We start from the raw sequence: 20,802 nt of genomic DNA, 5'->3' as shown, positions 1-20,802 counted from the left end.
ATTTATTAATGAATCAGGGAGACCAAGTAGAGGAGTAAGTATTTAAAAAAAAAAAAAAAAAAAAAAAAAAAAAAAAAAGTGGAATCTGGATCTATGTTTGGGGTCTGTAACTGAACCACATTAGGTTTTTGGAAATTTCAGTAAAAAAGTGCAGCTATATTGTATCCTTAAAAAAAAAAAAAAAAAAAAAAAAAAAAAAAAAATTTGCTTACAAAGCTAATGTTAAGTAATAAGGTTAGAGGCATTGTTGTGGTGATATACTGGTAGCAGCTCCAAGGTATTTCCCCCCCCCTTCTTTTTTACAACCACCAAGGACAAATGCTTGGAATAGGTGTATTTATACATACCAGATGGAAAGGCTTTAGAAGAGTAAAGCAGAATGGGTACTGTAGTGGTGTACCAGCTAACATTACTGTATTCATGATTTCATTACACAGTACTTAACTTTGTTCCATCACTGCATTATTTCACTGGCTTATCAGCTAAATAAAGGGTTAAACATAACAGTCTTCCTGTACAGATTCTAGTACAGCTTAGTTGCAGATTGTATAAAGTAACCAAGCTATGGTCCAAAAATAAGAAAAATTAGTAACAATATCCAGAGTCAAGGGTTATCATGGAAGAGATTCTCTCTTATGAGGTATAAGAAAATATTAACACAAGGCTACTGACCATATACAGCAGTGATGGCAAGGGTAAGTGTGAGAGGTGGCCACAGCAATGACAAAGATAAAACTTCTTCTTCCACCAGATGCACTCCAGCAGCACCAACCTGATATATAAAGAAACAACCACAGTTCGAAAGTGCTGGCATAGATATAAATAATCTCAGTGAAAATACAAGTATATTTACACGAACTTATAAAAAGCACAAAGTTCATCTAATTTTTCACACTTATTCCTCAAGGGAACAATTATTTTACCAAAGTATTGTAAATTTTACTTAGGATAATACTACAACATACTGATTTATCAGTAGTTATCATATATATTGTCAGCTCCAAACTGAATAATGGCTACCAAAACATTACAGTATAATGCAGTATTCAGCAACCACAAACAGAAATTACACAAAAAAAGATGCAAAGCCTTCATTTACTGTACACATGAAATTGCTACTATTTAACACAGTGCATCACAGTTAAATATAGCTCAATACACAAAAATGTGTTTTATAGAACAATGTGTGTGTGTGTGTGTGTGTGTGTGTGTGTGTGTGTGTGTGTGTGTAAAACACCATAATATGAATAGTCATATTCATCACCACCATCATCATCATCATCTAATTCTGTGTTGCCCCATGGGAAGAGTATGAGACCAGGGATGGGCAAGTTGGTCCTGATATTTAAGATGAGAGTGATTGGCCTCACTCATCCCTGAGTGGCATTACATGAGCAATAAACCCCAACCACCCCTTGGATATAAACTTACACAGGCTTAATCTGATTGGAGTGCCTTAATTACTCACTAAACCACCAGGCGCCACAGTTTGGTTATATGGTTACCACCCAGCGTAGTAAGTGTTTCCTGGTGTACAGGAAACCATTTAGCTTGTCACTCAAAGTAGAGTCACCCATAGACGGAAGGAAGAAGAAAGAATGAAGGAAAGAAGGACAGAAGAGGAAGGAAGGAAAGAAGGAAGAGAGGAAAGGGCAGTCACCCAAGAGCAGGACTACATCCAGCAAATGGATGGAGAGCACCCCCACTTATCAATATACAAAAGTGATGTAAATACAGCTGGTGCATTTAGTAAGATAATGGAGATGGAAATCATGTGAAGTGTCTAGAACTAACCAGCCCACTTAAAATTAAGTTATAATACAATAAGGCTAACCTTAGTGGTGGCTGGGAGTGCAAGGCCAAGGAGAAGGGGTGCCAAAAGAATTGATGCAGCAACACGAGGTAGGCAGTCCCATGTGTCACGTAGAGCTGTTACCAAGGCGTGAATACATCCCACACATGTTGTCACACCACTGCTCCATAATCCTGTACAGAATGAGAAAGCCTGCTGTACTGTACATAGATAAAAATACAGTTCAGTACTGCTTGTCACTATAAAGAACATAATAACAAACCATAAGGATTCTGTGGCTAAATAGAAGCTTTATATTCAACTGTATAAAGGTAACACATTCATCCATCCATCATCCAATCCTACATTGCCCCATGAGGAGCGTAGGAGCCCGGGACTAGGCAGTTGGTCCCAACATTTAAGATGAGAGTGACCAGCCTCACTCAACCCTGAGTGGCATTACATGAGCAATCAACCCCAACCACCCCTTGGATATAAACCTTCACCAGCTCATATATACATACACACACACACACACACACACACACACAATTATATATATACATTTTTTCTCCACACAGATGCCTCCAGGGGCAGCCTGGTCTTGGGACCCTCAAGCCCAGAAGTGGGCAGTTTGATTTGTTACTTTGAGCAAACCAAAATTTGGTGTGCTACCAAGTTTGTCTCAACTTAGATCCTGGTTAAATGCTAATGGTTTGTTTTACATTGCACTAACTACAAAAATCCTATACTGTGCTATACAGTATGTTTCAGAATTCACTAAAAACCATAGACTGGCATTGGCCAAAGTTTACCGGCAACGTTGACCCAACTCCAAGACTTTTTTCTTTCTGCTATGGGAGTTGTAGCCCAGGTAGCAGTTCACAATGCTAAGTGGTAACCACATAATCAAACTGATGCCTGGTAGTCCAGTGAGTTAAGGCACCCCAACTGGATGTGACACATGTGGGTTTACATCTGAGGGGTAACTAGGGCTTACTGCTCATCCAGTACCACTAACGAGCATCTAATTGGTTATCCTTGTCTTTAAATGCAGGAATAAGAACCCCAACCCTGGGGTCTTACACTTCTTACGTGGTTATAAAGGAGTGGATAATAAAAAGACAGTCATTCCAATCAACTATGCTATGCTGGGTAGATCTTGGGGCCTCAACAGTACTTACCACAAAAGGGCTCAATACTGTGCTATTGTTCTCATGTTTCCATTCAGCAGTTTTAATTCTGGTATAATGAAAGACAGGACAACAAACCCAAACTCACCAACATAGACAAAGAATGAGACCACCTGCTTGAGCCACGTGACAGGAAAAGGAAGAACTGAGAGGAGGTGAGAGGCTGTGACGACAGCAGTGCCAATACCCATACCAACAACGCTATCCCCATTCTCAGGCTGGTTTGTCCTGTGGAGAGATAGTGAAGAAAATTAGAGAGGTGAACATGAGGATGCACTGTCTTAACTGCAATACTAAGTATTTAATGTACTGGGCTGAAACACAAGATTCTAAAATGGTTCAGGTAAAAACTGTACACTGTTTTGTCTTTGAAAATTTGCTGTTCAGTTACTGCATATACACTCCTTTGTCTTTGAAAATTTTTACAAAACAGCTTACTAATTTATGAGTTTTGTACAAAATTTAAGACACCACTGTACCATATCAGCTTTTTACCTGGTTCACATTTAGTTGACTCAACCTTACTAAGCATATGTATTTATATTAATTTCTACACCAGTAGGGATACCCAACACTCCCTGAGTAAAACCCAATTACTGTACATACTGGCATTTCCTGGGACCCTGGATAGCCACTAACCCTGTAGAAGAAGAACCCCCAGGTCCCATTTTATCCACTGAACTTATGTTCCTCCTTTGGCTCAGTTCCTCAGGTACATATTCCCCAAGGACCAATTCCTACCATGGACCTATTTTCTCACTATTTGCCCACCCACCAACTCTGCCCACCCACCCCATCAATCCCTCCAACCATCTGGCCTGTTGTAGCTACTAATGATGTGGTCGTACAAGTAAAAAACTCTAACTGGCTACTGTCTTTTCACTATGCTGACTTGATTATTCCATCAGTTCTAATCTTGACCATAGGAGCACCACTTTAGCAACTGTAATCATATTGTTTTGTATCATTTATAAAGGCTCCAACATGCTTGCATGTATCGGCCTTGGTCACCTAATGGCAACTCTCTATGCTGCTCAATCTCAGGCAGCCACCCTATTCAGTCCCTTATCCCTGAGGTCACACTCTATGACCCTGTCCCAGGTCTTTTTCAGTCGGCCTCTCACAACCCTATGTATATACACTGTATACAGTAGATGCTCGAAACAAACTAATTCAGCCAACCCCTATTCTGTTTTCTCGAATATTTTGATTAGATGAGCTCCATAACCAAGGTTCAATATAAGGGAAATTTTCCGGTATTTTGAGGAACTTTCCACTCGGTCCTAGAAGCCAATGATCAGGCTAAGTTCCTGAAAATGTACAGCCAAACCTAGCAAACTATGCTAACTCTCAATGCTACACACAGCAGTCTGAACCCATAATTAATACTCACACTTGTAAACATGATAACAGTGATACATACAGTATTTACTTAATAATAAAATATGCATACAGTACTATACAGTACTATATTTGGTACTTTCTCCACAAAAAGTGGAGCACTTCCAAAGTCAGCACTGCACCTCTCAACCACAATTTTTCTGTGTGCAATGTCATGTCACCTGCTAAATCTAGTTATCCACCCATCACTAGCCAGAAAGGCCTTGATTCTGAGTTTCTCTGCAAACCTCAGTGCAGAACTCCTTACCTCAGGCCCATGCAGAGGCATGGTACTCCTCACCCTAGGGCAGGGTGAGGAGTAGCAACATCCAGGCAGCATAAGTTTGCCCTATTCAATGGGCCAAACTTCCATTCACTCATCATTCACACCCACAGAATCCTGGCTCTGTCAGATAGGCCTGAAAAATTTCATCCTCTCCTGTATCTTTACACACACCTATCTGACAGTGTCAATCTAAATGAAGTATAGTACGACATATGGATTATCAGGCAATCTTCAAGGGATGCAAAACTACTATCAACTGCAGATTCTACATACCCTGGAGGTGCTAGGGCAGTGTGCAGAGGAAGATTTCGGTCTGAAGCAAGCAGGGTCAACTGTATTATCACCACCACTGCTACCACCACTGTCACCACCACAATTAAACTCACCATTCCACACAAGTGCCTATAATAACAAAAGAGAAAATACAACAAACAAGCCATGCCTGATCATCTGACTGTTGCTCAATGAAAATGAATTACTGTGATGTAAAGCAATAAATTACTGCCAGACTCTACTGCAATTTAATGGCTGGTAACATACTACCCCTTCAAGGCACAGGAGCCTGAGGCATGACCACAGACTATTATATCTGGGAGCACGTGACTGGTCAAAATGTTTCTAAACTGGCTTGCTTTTCCCTCATTTAAAGCATACACTAACCATCACATGTTACTGCATATAAATATATAAAATTATGCTAAAATCAAAGAGAATGTTAGAATATAAAAGAACGCAAATGCATAGACATCCTCCTGGTTTTCACCACACAATAATTCAGCTGAGGTACAATCTTATCACACACAAGCTTGCACATTCTGATAACTCAAGAAAAATTAAAATACTAAGTTAGGAGACAATGTCTGAAAAGAATTAAGTACTAGTTTTATCCCATTTCCCTCAATGCAATATCTAGATCTTGTCCCAAAGAATAAATAGTACTTATCTGTGAATACAAGTTAAAAAATAGGAAAGTAATAGTACATTTTAACAACCATGCACTATTTAATGTTACTTTTAGTAAACACATAATGCTTCTAATTTGCTTCACTGAAGACAAAAGTACTTCTGGTGACATACCGCCTCAGAGGAAACCTGAAGGAAGCTCGGGAGGAAAAACTCATGAGTACGCCAGTACCTATCCCCATTGACAGCAACACCTGGCCCACTGCTGCACACCACACCTGCAATAACACAAAAAATAATTACCCTTGACATCTTGGGGTTTACCGCAGCTAATTACAACCAACTGGCATGTGTCTGAATTACTACCCAAGTCTGAAGGTGCCATTATATGGATTAATTAAATTTCAATACAGTAACCCATAAACTGATACTGCAGTTCTTCTGTCAGTGAAAGTTTATGTTTACCACGCAAAGTACATAACTATTTTAACCTAACATTGCAATATCCTAGAAGGAGTAGGTAGTGAGATATGGATGGCATCTGGGGAGTCACCATATTGTATACAGTAAAGTAAGTGTGACAGCTATTGAACTTTTTTTTTTTTTTTTTTTTGTCCAACTCTGGGCACTGGCTTCACAGCCTGTTCCCTGATGCCCTGCAGTCCTACATACTACATACCTCTACCTGTGGATGCCACCAATTTGGTGCTAACACCCACGGTTCATACTGAATATATGCTAGGGCTGTCTCATACAGAACAGGTGTACTGGTATTAATGAGGATATTTTTACAACACGTCAGTGGATCTTCTGGTCAATCAATGAAGTCTAGCAAAATTCAAATTCTTAACCTGTTCCCTGCCCCGGCCACAATACGAACCTGTCACAACCCAGATTATTGTTAGGACCATCCATTTCCTTCTACAGCTTCTTCAGTGTTTGTTTCAAAGCATCAACAAATGGTGTTGAGGGTTCATGGGGGGCTGCCTCAGTAATGCTAATCCTATCTTCCTAAGTTTTCAGCCTCACAGATATATCCACCATAATACTGTTTAGAGAACCTCTCAGAAGTGCCTTGACCCTGTTCATGATCTCGGTCTCTATACCTTCTCTGGTAGTAAACACATTGCAGCTACCACAGTACCACTGGATTCTGGGCTGTCTCTCTGATATAAAACCGTAATCATCATCCTCAAGGCCTACACAGGTGACGTGAAGCCAATTACTGCTATGCCAACAGTCCAGAGCCTTGGGTGACTTTGCAACAAACTTTTCCCAGACATCAAGTCTTATCAGCCATGTCTACCTCATTAATCTGTCTTGGTAATCCCAGACAGCATTAATGCTGAAATTAACAGACACCAGAAAGAAGGGATACTGGGGGGAAAAAAAATGTTAACCCGTGGGCTGCGGCGAGGGGTCATGCAACATCCCCCATGGTCCAGAAAATGGCAATTTTGGTCACATTTACAGATTTCCACAAAATGTATATCAAAGGCTATGAAACAGCAACATGCAGTGACCCATGGATTTTTTTTTTTTTTTTATGGCACAGTTTTGGAGAAAAAATTGTCAGAAATTGCATTTCTGGGAGGAACATGAAATCTACGCTGAAAAAGAGAGAGAGAGAGAGAGAGAGAGTGCATGTGTGTGTGTGTGTGTGTGTGTGTGTGTGTGTGTGTGTGTGTGTGTGTGTGTGTGTGTGTGTGTGTGTGTGTGTGTGTGTGTGTGTGTGTGTGTGTGTGCGTGCGTGCGTGCGTGTGTGCGTGCGTGCGTGCGTGCGTGCGTGCGTGCGTGCGTGTGTGTGTGTGTGTGTGTGTGTGTGTGTATTGGGGCAGAAGAGACTGGCTGTTGCCAGGCTCCCCACTTGCCAGATGGGCTATGTACTTTTGGATCATTGTTGCCGGTACTACTGTACAGTACTTAGCAACTGGGTTCAAGATGGGGGGGTGCGAATGAGAGCTGTCAGTTACCCCGATACCCTATAAATTTTGTGTTGTGCTGATCCTTCTAGAGTCTTTGTAGTGTGTTGTCAAAAATCTCGCTCATAAGAGGCATGTCGCAGCTGTCCCATAAACCCCCCTATGAGGTATGCTGCAGTCCATGGGTTAAGCAACACCCTCCCCTTTGGTCCCACATGCACAGATACTATGTGTACTAATGGTGGACACCACATGAAGGTGGGAATGAGGTACCCAACATCTTACATATAAGGGTAGGGATGGCTGCTAATACTGTAACTTTTCCCAATAACAAATGGCAAACAGTCGCACTTTGCTAAACAGCACACCTCAGATAAACCCCACTGGTTACAATACCACCACTGGGCAAAGCAGTGATGGTGTCGTAATCATTTCACTAGTAATGCTGCTATGTCTATCACATATACTTCTGTCCTCATTATCTTATTCATGCACACACATACAGAAACCAAGAAATTCATCCTTACCCATAAGTCTCACCCTTTTACCTCTAGTTATCTATTCTTGCCCTTTACCAATCCCACCAAATATGTGGCCTAAATCTGCTCATTCCTTTAACAGCAGCTTACCCCTGGCTGAAGGAGGGTGTGGGGTTGGGGGATGAGGAAAGAGTGTGCAGATTCCCACAATACATCCACATCACGTCCCAAAACACTCACTAAGCCCAATGAGAGTTGTAAACTCAGTCCTGTGAACGAAAAAATTAATAATCTAACAGCTGCTATACATTACCAAATGCTCTTTCAAATCATGAGGTAAGACCTTTGTATTAAAAAATGCAACTGATACTGATAAGAAACTAACAACACTCACCCACAATGGCAAACACTGCAGCAACGGAAGTGATCGTGGCTATAGTGCGTGGCCCACATGCTCCTCTGCAAGATCAGTACATGTCATACTTCACTCTAAGTAACTGTATTTAACAATGTTGTCATATTTAACAATAAAATACTGCAGCATATATCACAAATATATACTGTATTTGCACAGCTCCCCCAGTTCTTCATTTACAGGCAGATCTCAAGTTTCAAGCAAAGTGACAGAGCTGTGTTTGAATGGTCCTTGTTATAGGAGACATACTATGGAATCTAAGTAACTAAGACAATCCTAAACAAGCATTCTCTGCTTAAAAATATTGTCTGAAACTTGAAGTCTGCCTGTCAACGCAAAACTAAGGGGGACTACTCTATGCCAGGCAACTCACGTGAGGGCAGCAAGGAGTGTGGCTGCAGAAGCACTAGCCAGGAGAGGCCAGCTAAAGGTCATATTAAGCTTCCCACTCCAGTCCTCAGGCAGGTTATACACACAATGGCTGGGAATTACACTCTTTAATGACTTCATCAAATCAGGAGGTTCATATTAAGACCACAGTAAACAGTATGAGAAAATAAAATTCACATGTTGAGTAATATACTGTACATGTATCATTATGAATAGTAGAGGACATTTATATAATAACATGATGTAAATATAATACAGTATAATTACAATAATTACAAGTAAATACGAGACAGGTGCTGTGAAACTTGCAAAAGCTATGTTCCTCAGTCCATGATGTTTCTCCTAAATCTAAATAAATCATATGGTGGCAGTCCCAATAAAATGTAGGAAAGCTGTTATAGTGTTGGTGAGATTAAATCAGTGTAATTTCCACATCATCCCCTAAATGAACACTATGCTTCCTTCTGGCAGCATTGCTGTGCTTTCTTGCTTCCTGACAATGACTGACTAAAGAAATGATGGAGGAAACAATCAGCAATTTGGGTTGCTGTGAACTGTATCACACGATTTTCCTATACAAAACAGCTGCAACTCCTGATCATGACAAACTTCTCATTACTATAACAGTCTGTAGCTAAGGCAGTGAGACAGTATGTGATAAAATGTGTCTAACCTGTGGTGGTCAACAAGCCAGTCACCAGTGTTGTTGTAGGCTCCAGGGGGAAGGGGGCAGGCCTCTCCTTCACCCTGTCAAGCACATGAGCAGACCCACCAAAGTTAAAAATTTATTAACTTGTCTAAGTTACAGTAAATGCTTGCTGCACTTCATTAGTGAAAATGACTTTAAACTGAAATCAAACAAATGTTCATTATGTTAAAATAGTAATTGTATTCTAATAATGGTTGGTTTATTAAATATTTCAAGTTCATTTCTTGATGTAGTTCTACCATAAATTAACAATATAACCTTTTCTTGAGAGTTGTGAAACATACATTACATTGATGTTCTATATTTTTACATAATTACAGAAACAGTAGTAACTGCAGCCTTGGTTCATCTGAAAACATTAACACAATTAACTGCAGGCTGAAGTTGTCCTTTTCCTGCAGTCCATCCTCCTCCTTTTGGGGGGAGGGATAGGGAGTTTGAGGGATGTTTGTATAACCCGGCAACTCCACTGCCTGGTTATGTCAGTTATATCTATGTTACTGAATGGAAGTGTCTCTCTCTAACACCATAAGATTATAGTCAAACACGTTATATCATACCAATGGGGAAAACTCAGGCTAATAAAACCAAATGTCTGACTTAGGTAAATTTTTACTACCCACTGGACCTTCTCTGGATATAGTGGATTACAGTTCAGTTTGTCTGGTTGAAGTCCAGTCCAATTACTGTATGTGAACCTGACACAATATAAAGTATGCATACAAATACTGTATAATGGTGGACTTAAATATACAGTAATTAAAAAGAGGTGTGCATGCTTGTAAATAAAGCATAATAAACACACACAAGACTAATGGTAGGATGGTTAAGCACTGACACCTATACCTTTTATTCAACAATACTGGTCTGAGTCTGATGTGACGACAAAATTCAGAAGACTTGAGGGAAGGGAGGGGGGAGAAAAAAAGAACTCGAATATGCCAAATCCAATTTACTGACATTTCACACAAGAAAAATAAAAAATGCATCACTTTCTATTAAGCTTTCCCTTATACTATAAAAAAGCACTAACAAAAAAGATTACTGAATGACTGAGTTTCTCTCTTACACCACAGTGAGCAGAACTAACCTGAAGTGTGAGAGGATGCAGTGTCAGGATGAGGTAGTGAAGGAGTGGAGCCAAGTAGCCAAGCACCACTACACCCCAGTACAAACACACAACCACTGTTGACCATCCAATGCCTGCAATGCAAGTATACTGTAGGGTATATAGAAAAAAAAAACAAAAAAAACTAAAATGCTAATGACACATACACCTATAATAAAGACAGGCTTGACACACACACACACACACACACACACACACACACACACACACACACACACACACACACACACACACACACACACACACACACACACACACACACACACACACACACACACACACACACACACACACACACACACACACACACACACACACACACACACACACACACACACACACACACACACACACACACACACACACACACACACACACACACACACACACACACACACACACACACACACACACACACACACACACACACACACACACACACACACACACACACACACACACACACACACACACACACACACACACACACACACACACACACACACACACACACACACACACACACACACACACACACACACACACACACACACACACACACACACACACACACACACACACACACACACACACACACACACACACACACACACACACACACACACACACACACACACACACACACACACACACACACACACACACACACACACACACACAGAGATAAGGCTCTCACCTAGCATCTGCTAAGAAGGGTTCATGCCTTGTTCGGGATGCGAAAAGTTTCACTGATGAAGTGAGAGGTCATTGTCCTCCTTGAGCAAGAGGATGGGTGTGTGCATGTGTGAAGGTCAAGGCTTTGCCCTTAGATTGGACTATATGAGCTCTCAGCCCTCTTCCGGCAGAGTAAAATGCTGATGATCACAACCATCACGTGATCCTGACCGACCCAGTGAATTAATTACACACACACACACACACATTACCATCATCACACAGTACTGTATAATTGCAAAGGGTGTCCATGTATTCAAAATGAAACTGGATAAAAGTAGATGGGGAGACACGACAACACAACCTTAACTCAAATCCTGTACACTAAAAGCAGGTAACTATAACTAATGTGCACATGCACGCACACACACACACACACACACACACTTCTACACAGAGTTAACTATTTCACAGAATCAGCATACATAAGCTTACAAAAGTTCAATACATGGTCTACAATACAAAATGTCACTTTAACACTTCAACAGCTCAATACATGATCTACAATATAAAGTGTCATTTACAATTCTGCACATCAACACTAGCAAACATCACTGCTACTAGGCAATGTTATGAACTACAATCTGACATCAGTATACTGTAATCTAGGATGTAATGTACTGTACTGTAGTTCTGTATTGTACTGAATAAATACTGAAGCACCAAGTAAGTATTGTATTGTATATTAGACACAGGAATAGTATCAAGCAGCTGTACAAACCTCTAGCGATGGGTACAAGACGCCACAGAGCGAGGGCTGCAGAGCTGCTGAACTGTGCTAGACTGGCTTCCAGGTAGCTCAGTGGGGCTGCTACCACCACCACCACAGCAGCCCATGCTGCCAGGAAGCTCCCTGACATGACATAAGAGTGCATAATACATTCCATGCCATAACACTTAAGCACAATAATTTAATAAAATGAAATTTTAAGGGCTGACTAGCTCTCCCAGTGATTGAAGTACACCTGAAAACATCACTTTAGCTAAAGCAAGATTATCTGATTCTACTGGGGAAATTTTTTTCATTTTCATTCATTGCCAGACACCATGTATCCCAAACGGGGTGGCCAAGGGCTCAGAGTTAATTGTTTTACAGGGAGGGGCACTAATCCTCCACCAACCCCACCTGACACGTAGGGAGAACACTGGGGAAATCACGTACCCATAATTAGTTTTATCAGTAACTTTACGTCTTTGGAACACACCTCTCCAGCATGCATGCATTTACTGCAATAGTTTACCTACTACTGCAGTTTATTTTTGCTACACTACCTAAAAATGACAACTAAATATGACGTAACATAATATTATTATGCATTCTGAGGGCAATTCCGAATATTAAATTTCACAAACATTCAACTAAACCTCACTAACTTTTCTGATGAACAACATACAGATTTCTGGCCTCAACTGATGCAGATCTAATGGGTTTCCAATGTTACTTTTTTTTTCTTACATTTAATGGTTTCCATGTACCTGACAAGTAACTGGAAAAGCCTCTACATTTTGGGAATTATGGTTATATGAAACACAGCCCTCATAAACTCTCATCTGTTCCTGATAATGACAGATAGGTTAGCTCAATAACATAAATATTTCATAATGAATGATTTAATAATACTGTAATCAACAATCCTTTCAGTAAGATGATCTCTGTTTTATTCTCGCTATCTACATATGGATGATTGTATTATGACTTGGAAAGCTTCTCACAGTGGATAAGTTAGACTGTTAGATACTCTTCAGACAATAATTTGTTACTCAGAGATCGGCTTACCTGCACCATATTGGTAGATAAGACGTGGTAACCGTAGCCATAGTGCGGCACCAAGCACCATAGTGACCCCACACAGGCTGACCACACCTCCACCCCACGCTGCACCACCACCATGCTCATCACCATCACCACTCAGATACTGCTCAGGTGGCCAAGTGAGATAAAGTTAGAAGGATGTAGGGAGGGCAGGAAGAAAGGGGAGATAGGGAAAATTTAGAAGTGAACTATAAATTATACATTTGCAGTAGTAAAGGACAGCTATACAGTACTGTCTTTCATACAATACAGAAGTTCAGTATTTCTATTTTTCTCTGATTTTATTTTTTCTGATCAGGTTACAAGACCAAGAGGCTTATAAAAAAAATATGGAACTGTTCCCTAACATTAAGTTACTACAGTATATTAGGTTTAAACAGTTGACCAACATTTTTCTTGTATAGATAAAACACTTCTAACTTCCATATTAGAAATAAAGCTATATTTTACACTAATCCATTAATACCAATAACAAAGTAGGCAGAAATATATTACCACAGTAGGCAGAATATAATTATGAAAAAGGCATTAGATGGAACTGAAAGAAGTAACATACCATCACATTTCAAGCCTGAACAGTGTGCTAGTTACATTAGTAGTAGCAGCACACTGAACTGATGTTTGGTTTAAAGTTATAAGAAAAAACTACTAATAACAGCATTCAACATGGTACTGTATTATATATGATGCACTGGGTTTTGGTACAGTGAGGGCACATTTTTAATTATGCAAGAACACTGATGAAGAGGCAGTAGGAAAGATATACTTACAAGTATAACAGATACTGCTCGGGACAGCTGTGTAAAAGTGAGTTGATACAAGAGGGTGAGTCAGGATGGTAAAGGATGTTACAGGTACCTACACACTACACAGCCTCATGCACTCTTGATGATGGTAACATATTAGTCTAGGGGAAATAGAACCCACAGAAAACTGCTGAATATCTCCTTTGTTGAAAAATATCACTGGGTCAAAAACAGCAATCTAAGGGACTAACTGGGTTAGTACTGTAAACATTTTGATCAGTTTTCTGACTCTGCTGAAGGTGTACGAGAGGAGGGTAGTGATCACTATTATGGTGCAGGGCTTCCCATGCATTGCCATAAAGATAACTTACATAAGAAGTAAAATGTAAATCAATACCTATGTAAAAAAAAAAAAAAAAAAAAAAAAAAAAAAAAAAAAAATCACTCTTCTAAAAGTCTTTAGTGCATTAAAAATAAATTGTATTAATATCTACCTTTTAAACAGATGTCGCAGTATCAATATATGCTAATGAACTCACTGAAGACATACTACAGCAACTAAGAGCTGATGTCGATCATTTTACTTTATGCAGTTTAAGTTTAATCAGAAGCTGCTTACAAAATCAGTGCTAAAGTACCGTGAAAATGTACATCTTATTACCCAAGTCTGACTTCAGTCACTATATATACAAAATTTAAATACATTAAGCTTAACTCAGTGACAATTTTGTTTGTCTAGGGCCATGTGCCTCAGACTTCAACTGAGCCTATGATCACATGTACACCACTGTTTCAAATTCATGTTTTCAGTTAAGCCCTTGCCAGACACAGCATCAACACTGAACTGTGGATTCCTACATCTAATTTTGAAATAAGATTTGCTGTTGTGTGTTTGTGCCACTGCTACATCTGAGCCAACACTCGTTCCTGTACCTACACCTCTTCCTATAACTACACTTACACCTCAGACTAACAGCTGTATGCTAAAGCATTAAATGCTATGGGGAAGGCATGTCCTTAAACTCTGAAAATTCCTAATAAATGTGAAGAAGATAGATTGTTTCCAACTCCACTACATCACTGCTAACTGCACTCTTGGAAGCAGGGTGGTCAAATTTAATTACTTTAGGCATTCCATAAATATCTGTCAGAGACTGAAGACCTACCTTCCACTTCACGATTTAAGTTGCAGGCACATACAGTACACTTAACATACAACAAAGCTCAACCCTGGACCTCTAACTAAGTCAGTGCTATACAGTACGCTTTTCACCATACGCTGATCCAGGTAATTGTCTTTCTGCAGCTTCCTTTACATAGTTGAAAAAAAAAAAAAAAAATGCAGCTCTATCTCTTTTCCATGACACTTTTTTACAAGCAATACCATACTCTGGTGTAAATATACTGCTACAACTTGGCGTTCAAGACGGAGAGATGGCAATTTCAGGCCAAATTAAAGTGAAAAGAGTATACTGATTATGTAAACATACAGCATACAACACCATGCCAAGGCCTCCATTTAAATGTTCTTTATTTATCCTTGGACTCCACTCGTAATAACTCCACTTCTACAAGGGCATCATTTGTTGTTAATTTTTGCTGCTATCAGATCTTATTCAGCTCAGGTGACTCTCCCATGCACAGGTATTGTGGCAATTAATGAAGGTTTCATCTAACTCCCAGTTCCAAAAGACTTTCCTAAGCTGAATAAAGGCCTCTGAAAATAGCAAGTAAAAATAAAACGTACACATCACTGAAATGACAGGGTTAAAGCCTGTCCAGACCAGGACTTGGCAAATGGGGCTTCAGATTCAGTTAGGTATACCAGCTCAGACATGAGCCCAGGTACAAACTCAGGCTGAAAGCAAAAGCACATACTCTTGATGTTTTGAACCAGATACAGGCTGGAGTTTGAAAGTAAAAAAAAACTTGTGTGATTCCCAGTTTAGCGATCAGCTGAGCCTCAGGCACAGATGTGATTTAATCTTGTAATTATGTGTTATGAAATGAGCTGCAAGGGTGTTAGGTGTGAGTGTGAGTGGCAATCCACAGAGGGGTACAAGGAATGGCTGAAGATTATATCTGATTTAATCAGAGATGAAAGTATGTAAGTGCTGCTCTGCACTTGTACCCAAATCCACACTGGACCTCTGGGAAGAATACATACGCTTACTTGCACTCACAAATGAACTAGTGGTGTGGCAATATTGAAGTCTAAGGCAATACCAACCCCATACTCATGGATGTGTATGGACTTTTAGTTTTCATTTTTGATTTTTTTTCTTATTTGGTGTATGGCCTGATTAACAGATCTAATTACATTACATAATATTTCAGTGGTGAGTTACTACTGCTCATCCCTATCAAAGTCAGCTTGGAAATGATAATACAGTGATGATTATGCAAATAAGTTCAGAACCCTAAGCATTTTCAAGCTCAGTTATATTCTGACAATTAAAGCTTCCTAGGGGTACTCCCCAAACCTGATGCAGAGTACTGCCACAAAACAACCAACTCAATATACAGAACATCAAGTGGAAAATCCCTAGTTTGGGAAGCCCTGTACTTTTATATATTCTGCATACACCATACAGCACCAAAAGCAGAAAATTCATAAAGGTTTTGTATCCAAAATTTGTGGTAGGCAATGAAAATTTTCTAGGAAAAATGTGCTTCCTATATTCAAAAGAATGCATTATTACTTTGGAATCAACAATAAAAATCTTTTAGCTATAAGGAACTTCACAGCATCTACTTAATAGGAATACTGGTAGGTTTTGTAATTGGGGACGGTTTGCAAGAGGAAGTGATACAGCAGTCTGATGATTGATGCAACTCAAAGTGGCATGAATGCAAAGCGTAATGCGTAGATAGCAGCTCAAGAGTGTCTGGAGTTGTGTGCAGCCATACCCTATACACGGTTATCTGCAATATTTTCACTCTCCAAATCTGCTTTTATATGCACATTCTCTACCTCTCACATACATTATATCAGGTAATGTACAATTGAATTAACAAGTCTAAGATACAGTGAGTAGAACAAACAGTGAGCTGTGACATCATTTATGAGCTCTGACAAATAACAGAACATGTAGTTGAACAGCATGAAACAACATTTTTGCAAAGGTCATTCTATGTTGTTCCTTAAGCTTTCCTTCTCTGTCAACAAAGACTGACTGCTGTCTCTGTATTTGGAACTTTTTAACTCAACTGTACCTATCTCAAAATATGCTCTTTTTCCTTAGTGTTTAATGTCCTTCCACTCACAATGTGGACATCGCTCTTGTTCACCTGATGCTCCATGTAACCTGTCGTAACCCACATACTCTCTGGTGACCTCATTTGTCTTCAGTTTACTGACAAGGGATTCTCTTCTTACATCCCCTCAGAAATATCATGAAGTGGGCTGAGCTCTTCCTTCCTTATTCTCTGGCTCCTATATCATCACTGCCTTTCTACATTACCTCTCTGTACTGCTACCAACATTCTTTTTTTGTTTCATTTCCCTTCTCTGCATTTCTCCCACATTACCACTTCCAGCAGTACCATCCATGTCTCCTGACTCTACTGTATGTTCTCTCATCATCATTATTTTCATTTTCTTTCCTTTGTTATTCTCTTTGCAATATATGACCCAAGTCACCCAACCTTTTTCCTTTTCTCTTTCTGGTTTCTCTCAACTCTCAATTCCCCAGTGCTCAGTTCCTCCCTCTTGTATTTCCATCATCATCTTAATTCTTCTTTTTCACCTTGAGACAAAACTCTCCACTTTCTCTTGGAAATGATTCAGAGGCAAGCAGAAGGCCCAGCTAAGAAGTATAATAAGAAAAAAAAAGCTGTTGGTGTAACGAGGCTGCTTGCAAAAGAAGTGGTTACTGGTGCAGGAATTACACAACACAGGAGCAGGGAGGATTTCATCTCTCAACTCGTCCCTTCTTGTCACTTTTGGACAGTTTACAAAGACCTCATTTCCAGGCACCTTAAATTGTCAATTATGCAGTTTTTCCACTCTTCTGCACTTTCGCCTATTTCTATCATTAGTTTCTACAACCCCTATCTCTACTTTTCCTGCAACCCCTCTTTCCCCTACATTCGTTTTTTCCAACCCATTTTCCTCCGCTCCTAATCACAATTCCTGTTTTCTCTGTCCTCTTTCCCAGCGCCCCCCCCCCCTGATGTTGTCTGGTCAATACCACCTAAAAGAGAGGTCACGTCGCCCCTCCCTAAAATGTACCCTCCCTCCATCACTCTCTCCCCTACATGTTATCTCTATTTGTCTCGGTCACTGCGTCTCTCTCTCTCTCTCTCTCTCTCTCTCTCACACACACACACACACACACACACACACACACATCACCACAAGCTCTTCCACCTAAATCTCTCTCTCTCTCTCTCTCTCTCTCTCTCTCTCTCCCTCTCTTATACTTCACTGCCTATTTCCTGTCTCACTGGTTACCCCAACTCGCTGAACCATTCCTTCTTCTCTTTCCTTATCTATTTCCCTTCATTAACTCTATCGCGCTCTCCTCTCCACCCTTCAACCTCAGCTTTTTACTGACAGGCGTGCACGCACAAACGCAAGCGCATACAAACACACAAGCACTTAGGCAATCTCTCTGTCTCTGTCTCTGTCTCTCTCTCTCCCTACCCGTTCTGGGTTTCAGTCATTCCGGTTAATTTCATTTTTGTTCCCCCCCCCCTCCTCTCTCTCTCTCTCTCATCTAGTATCCTTTTTCCCACCGACTGTTCCTGCTTTCTGTCATTTCCCTACATTCCATTCTTTTTTTTTTTTCCTTCCTTCGTCTGTCCTCCCACATAATTTTCTCTTCATTCACATTCCTTTTTTTTTTTTTTTTTACCTGTTTATTGTCTTCTTTCTCTAGACAGCCCAGAGTCTTCCAATCTCTCTCTCTCTCTCTCTCTCTCTCTCAAAATGGAACTCCATGGTTTGTGCGTGAAGTAGAAAACTGTTAGGGAAGGCTACATCATGGAACAGTGCAGCATAACTGGTTAATCAGATACAGAATGACTAAACTCTAACTGTTACTGTATGAAACTGTACATTGTGGGTGTGGTAAGACTGTGGTAGCGTGGTTGAAGGAGTGAGATGGGAAATTATGGTACGGCAGGTTAAGGGATGGTACAATATGGTGGTATATGGTACAATAAGATGTATGGCAAAGTAAGATGGTGTATGGCACAGTAAGGTGGAAGATGGTACTGCATGGTGGTGGATGGTACGGTAAGGTGGAAGATGGTACTGCTTGGTGGAGGATGGTACAGCATGGTGGAGGATGGCACAGCATGGTGGAGGATGGCACAGCATGGAGGAGGAGGATACAGGATGGTGGAGGATGGTACAGCATGGTGGAGGATGGTACAGCATGGTGGATTATGTATGCGCAGACAGAGGTACGGTTCAAGGATATGGAGTATGGAATGGTGAGGTCAGGTATGATATATTAACCCCCTGAATCTGGTGACATCAGTTATTCTTGCTACTTACAGGTTATCTGACATATATCGGAAAGGCTCCTCGTATCGAAAGGGACAAATGAAGACATTCAATGAAGAAGTCTCACAAACTGGATAATACCCCCTGGGGAGAGCAAGAATGGCGTCTCCTGGATGAAGGAGTTAACTGTACTGTACAGTACACGTAATTCCGCGTGGTTCAGGTGAGAATGAAAAAAAATAATAATGTGTGAAGTACCTGACAACATACTACTGATGCTGTAGTTAGCTCCTTTAGTATGAACATCTACAGAGAGACTGCTAACGTCAGACGATTTTACTAGCCACTGGAGCACCTCCCAAGACCTGAGGGTTAAGACTTAAGAGAGAAACTATTCTAATTTTTTACATGTCTATTTCACTCTGACGCCAGATGATTCTAATTCTCAGGCTCCTATGACTCCTTCTCAGCTAAATGATAGTGCCTTGTCTTAGATGGCATAGAATACTTGAGTTGTCCCAACCATGAGAGGATTCACTGCCACTGGGAAATTTGCGAAGTTTTGCGGGTTAATGAACAATGATAATCAAATGGGCTCGATCTCACTACAGCAGTATCAGACGAAACCCCATATGCGTAATGGAACAAATGACTGCAAATGTATATCTGACCGAAGTACGTACGGAAAGGAAAGATACGTCAGAGACATGTATTAGTATTGGTGTGTGGAAAAAAAAAAAAAAAAAAAAAAAAAAGGTACGGCGATTAAAAGTACGAGTGACTAGGATACGGGGGAAAATGAAAGGTTCAGTAGGGTACACAAAGTTAAACCGCCGAGATAGGAAGTACGTAATACCATAAAGAATGGATACTGACTAGGAGGTATGGTGCAACAAAAAGTAAGTCTGGGGTGGGTACACTTAGTCACAGTACAGAAAGGAAATACACGAGAACAACAAAAAGTATTACTGGGGAGGGTATCTACATAATTATATAGGATACATGAAGAATGGGGTACAGAGAAAAGGTTTACGTGAGAAAGGTAAAGCTGGGGAAGGTACATCAACTTACAGGATACAAGGTACCAAGGAGGGGGAACGTAAGGCTTGGGAGGGTACACTAAATGGGTACAGATCGACAATGAGTGGGAAAACTAAGGCTGGGGAGGGCACGGTTAAGTTAGTGGGTACAACAACACAATGAACAAGGTACTGACGGTGCGTGCAGGAGAGTGGACGAGGGTGAGGGTGGAGCGGTGACAGTCGTCGGATGAAGCAGCGTCTTCCACGACACTGCTGGCTTCTCCACCTCCCCAACCTACCAGCGGACGCACCTGTACACCATGGGGCACCTCCCATCAGCAATAACATCATACTAATGTCACACAATATCACACATGGCAACGGTTCATCTTGTTACCAAACGGTTAATCTACGATCACAGGCTTCTGTACAA

General features: G+C 40.5%; 1 protein-coding gene across 1 annotated transcript in view; it reads right to left on the bottom strand.

Moving 5' to 3' along the window:
• Positions 1–20,802, bottom strand: part of LOC145399669 (sodium-dependent noradrenaline transporter-like) — a 102,947-nt gene that overhangs the window by 4,010 nt on the left and 78,135 nt on the right. The window contains exons 5-18 of the mRNA XM_080272210.1: positions 20,564–20,680; positions 13,917–13,943; positions 13,111–13,249; positions 12,055–12,186; positions 10,523–10,672; positions 9,434–9,473; positions 8,744–8,851; positions 8,350–8,414; positions 8,106–8,224; positions 5,729–5,832; positions 4,935–5,053; positions 3,074–3,226; positions 1,835–1,986; positions 673–772 (exon numbers count right to left, since the gene is read on the bottom strand). Of these exons, the coding sequence (XP_080128336.1) occupies positions 673–772; positions 1,835–1,986; positions 3,074–3,226; positions 4,935–5,053; positions 5,729–5,832; positions 8,106–8,224; positions 8,350–8,414; positions 8,744–8,851; positions 9,434–9,473; positions 10,523–10,672; positions 12,055–12,186; positions 13,111–13,249; positions 13,917–13,943; positions 20,564–20,680 (1,525 nt within the window). The remainder of the gene's footprint in view (positions 1–672; positions 773–1,834; positions 1,987–3,073; positions 3,227–4,934; positions 5,054–5,728; positions 5,833–8,105; positions 8,225–8,349; positions 8,415–8,743; positions 8,852–9,433; positions 9,474–10,522; positions 10,673–12,054; positions 12,187–13,110; positions 13,250–13,916; positions 13,944–20,563; positions 20,681–20,802) is intronic.

The sequence above is a fragment of the Coenobita brevimanus genome, chromosome 50, assembly GCF_032717465.1.
Source record: "Coenobita brevimanus isolate Jiangsu-jjx chromosome 50, ASM3271746v2, whole genome shotgun sequence".
NCBI lineage: Eukaryota > Metazoa > Arthropoda > Malacostraca > Decapoda > Coenobitidae > Coenobita > Coenobita brevimanus.
The sequence above is the reverse complement of the archived record's forward strand: the minus strand, read 5'-3'. Positions and strand labels throughout refer to the sequence as shown.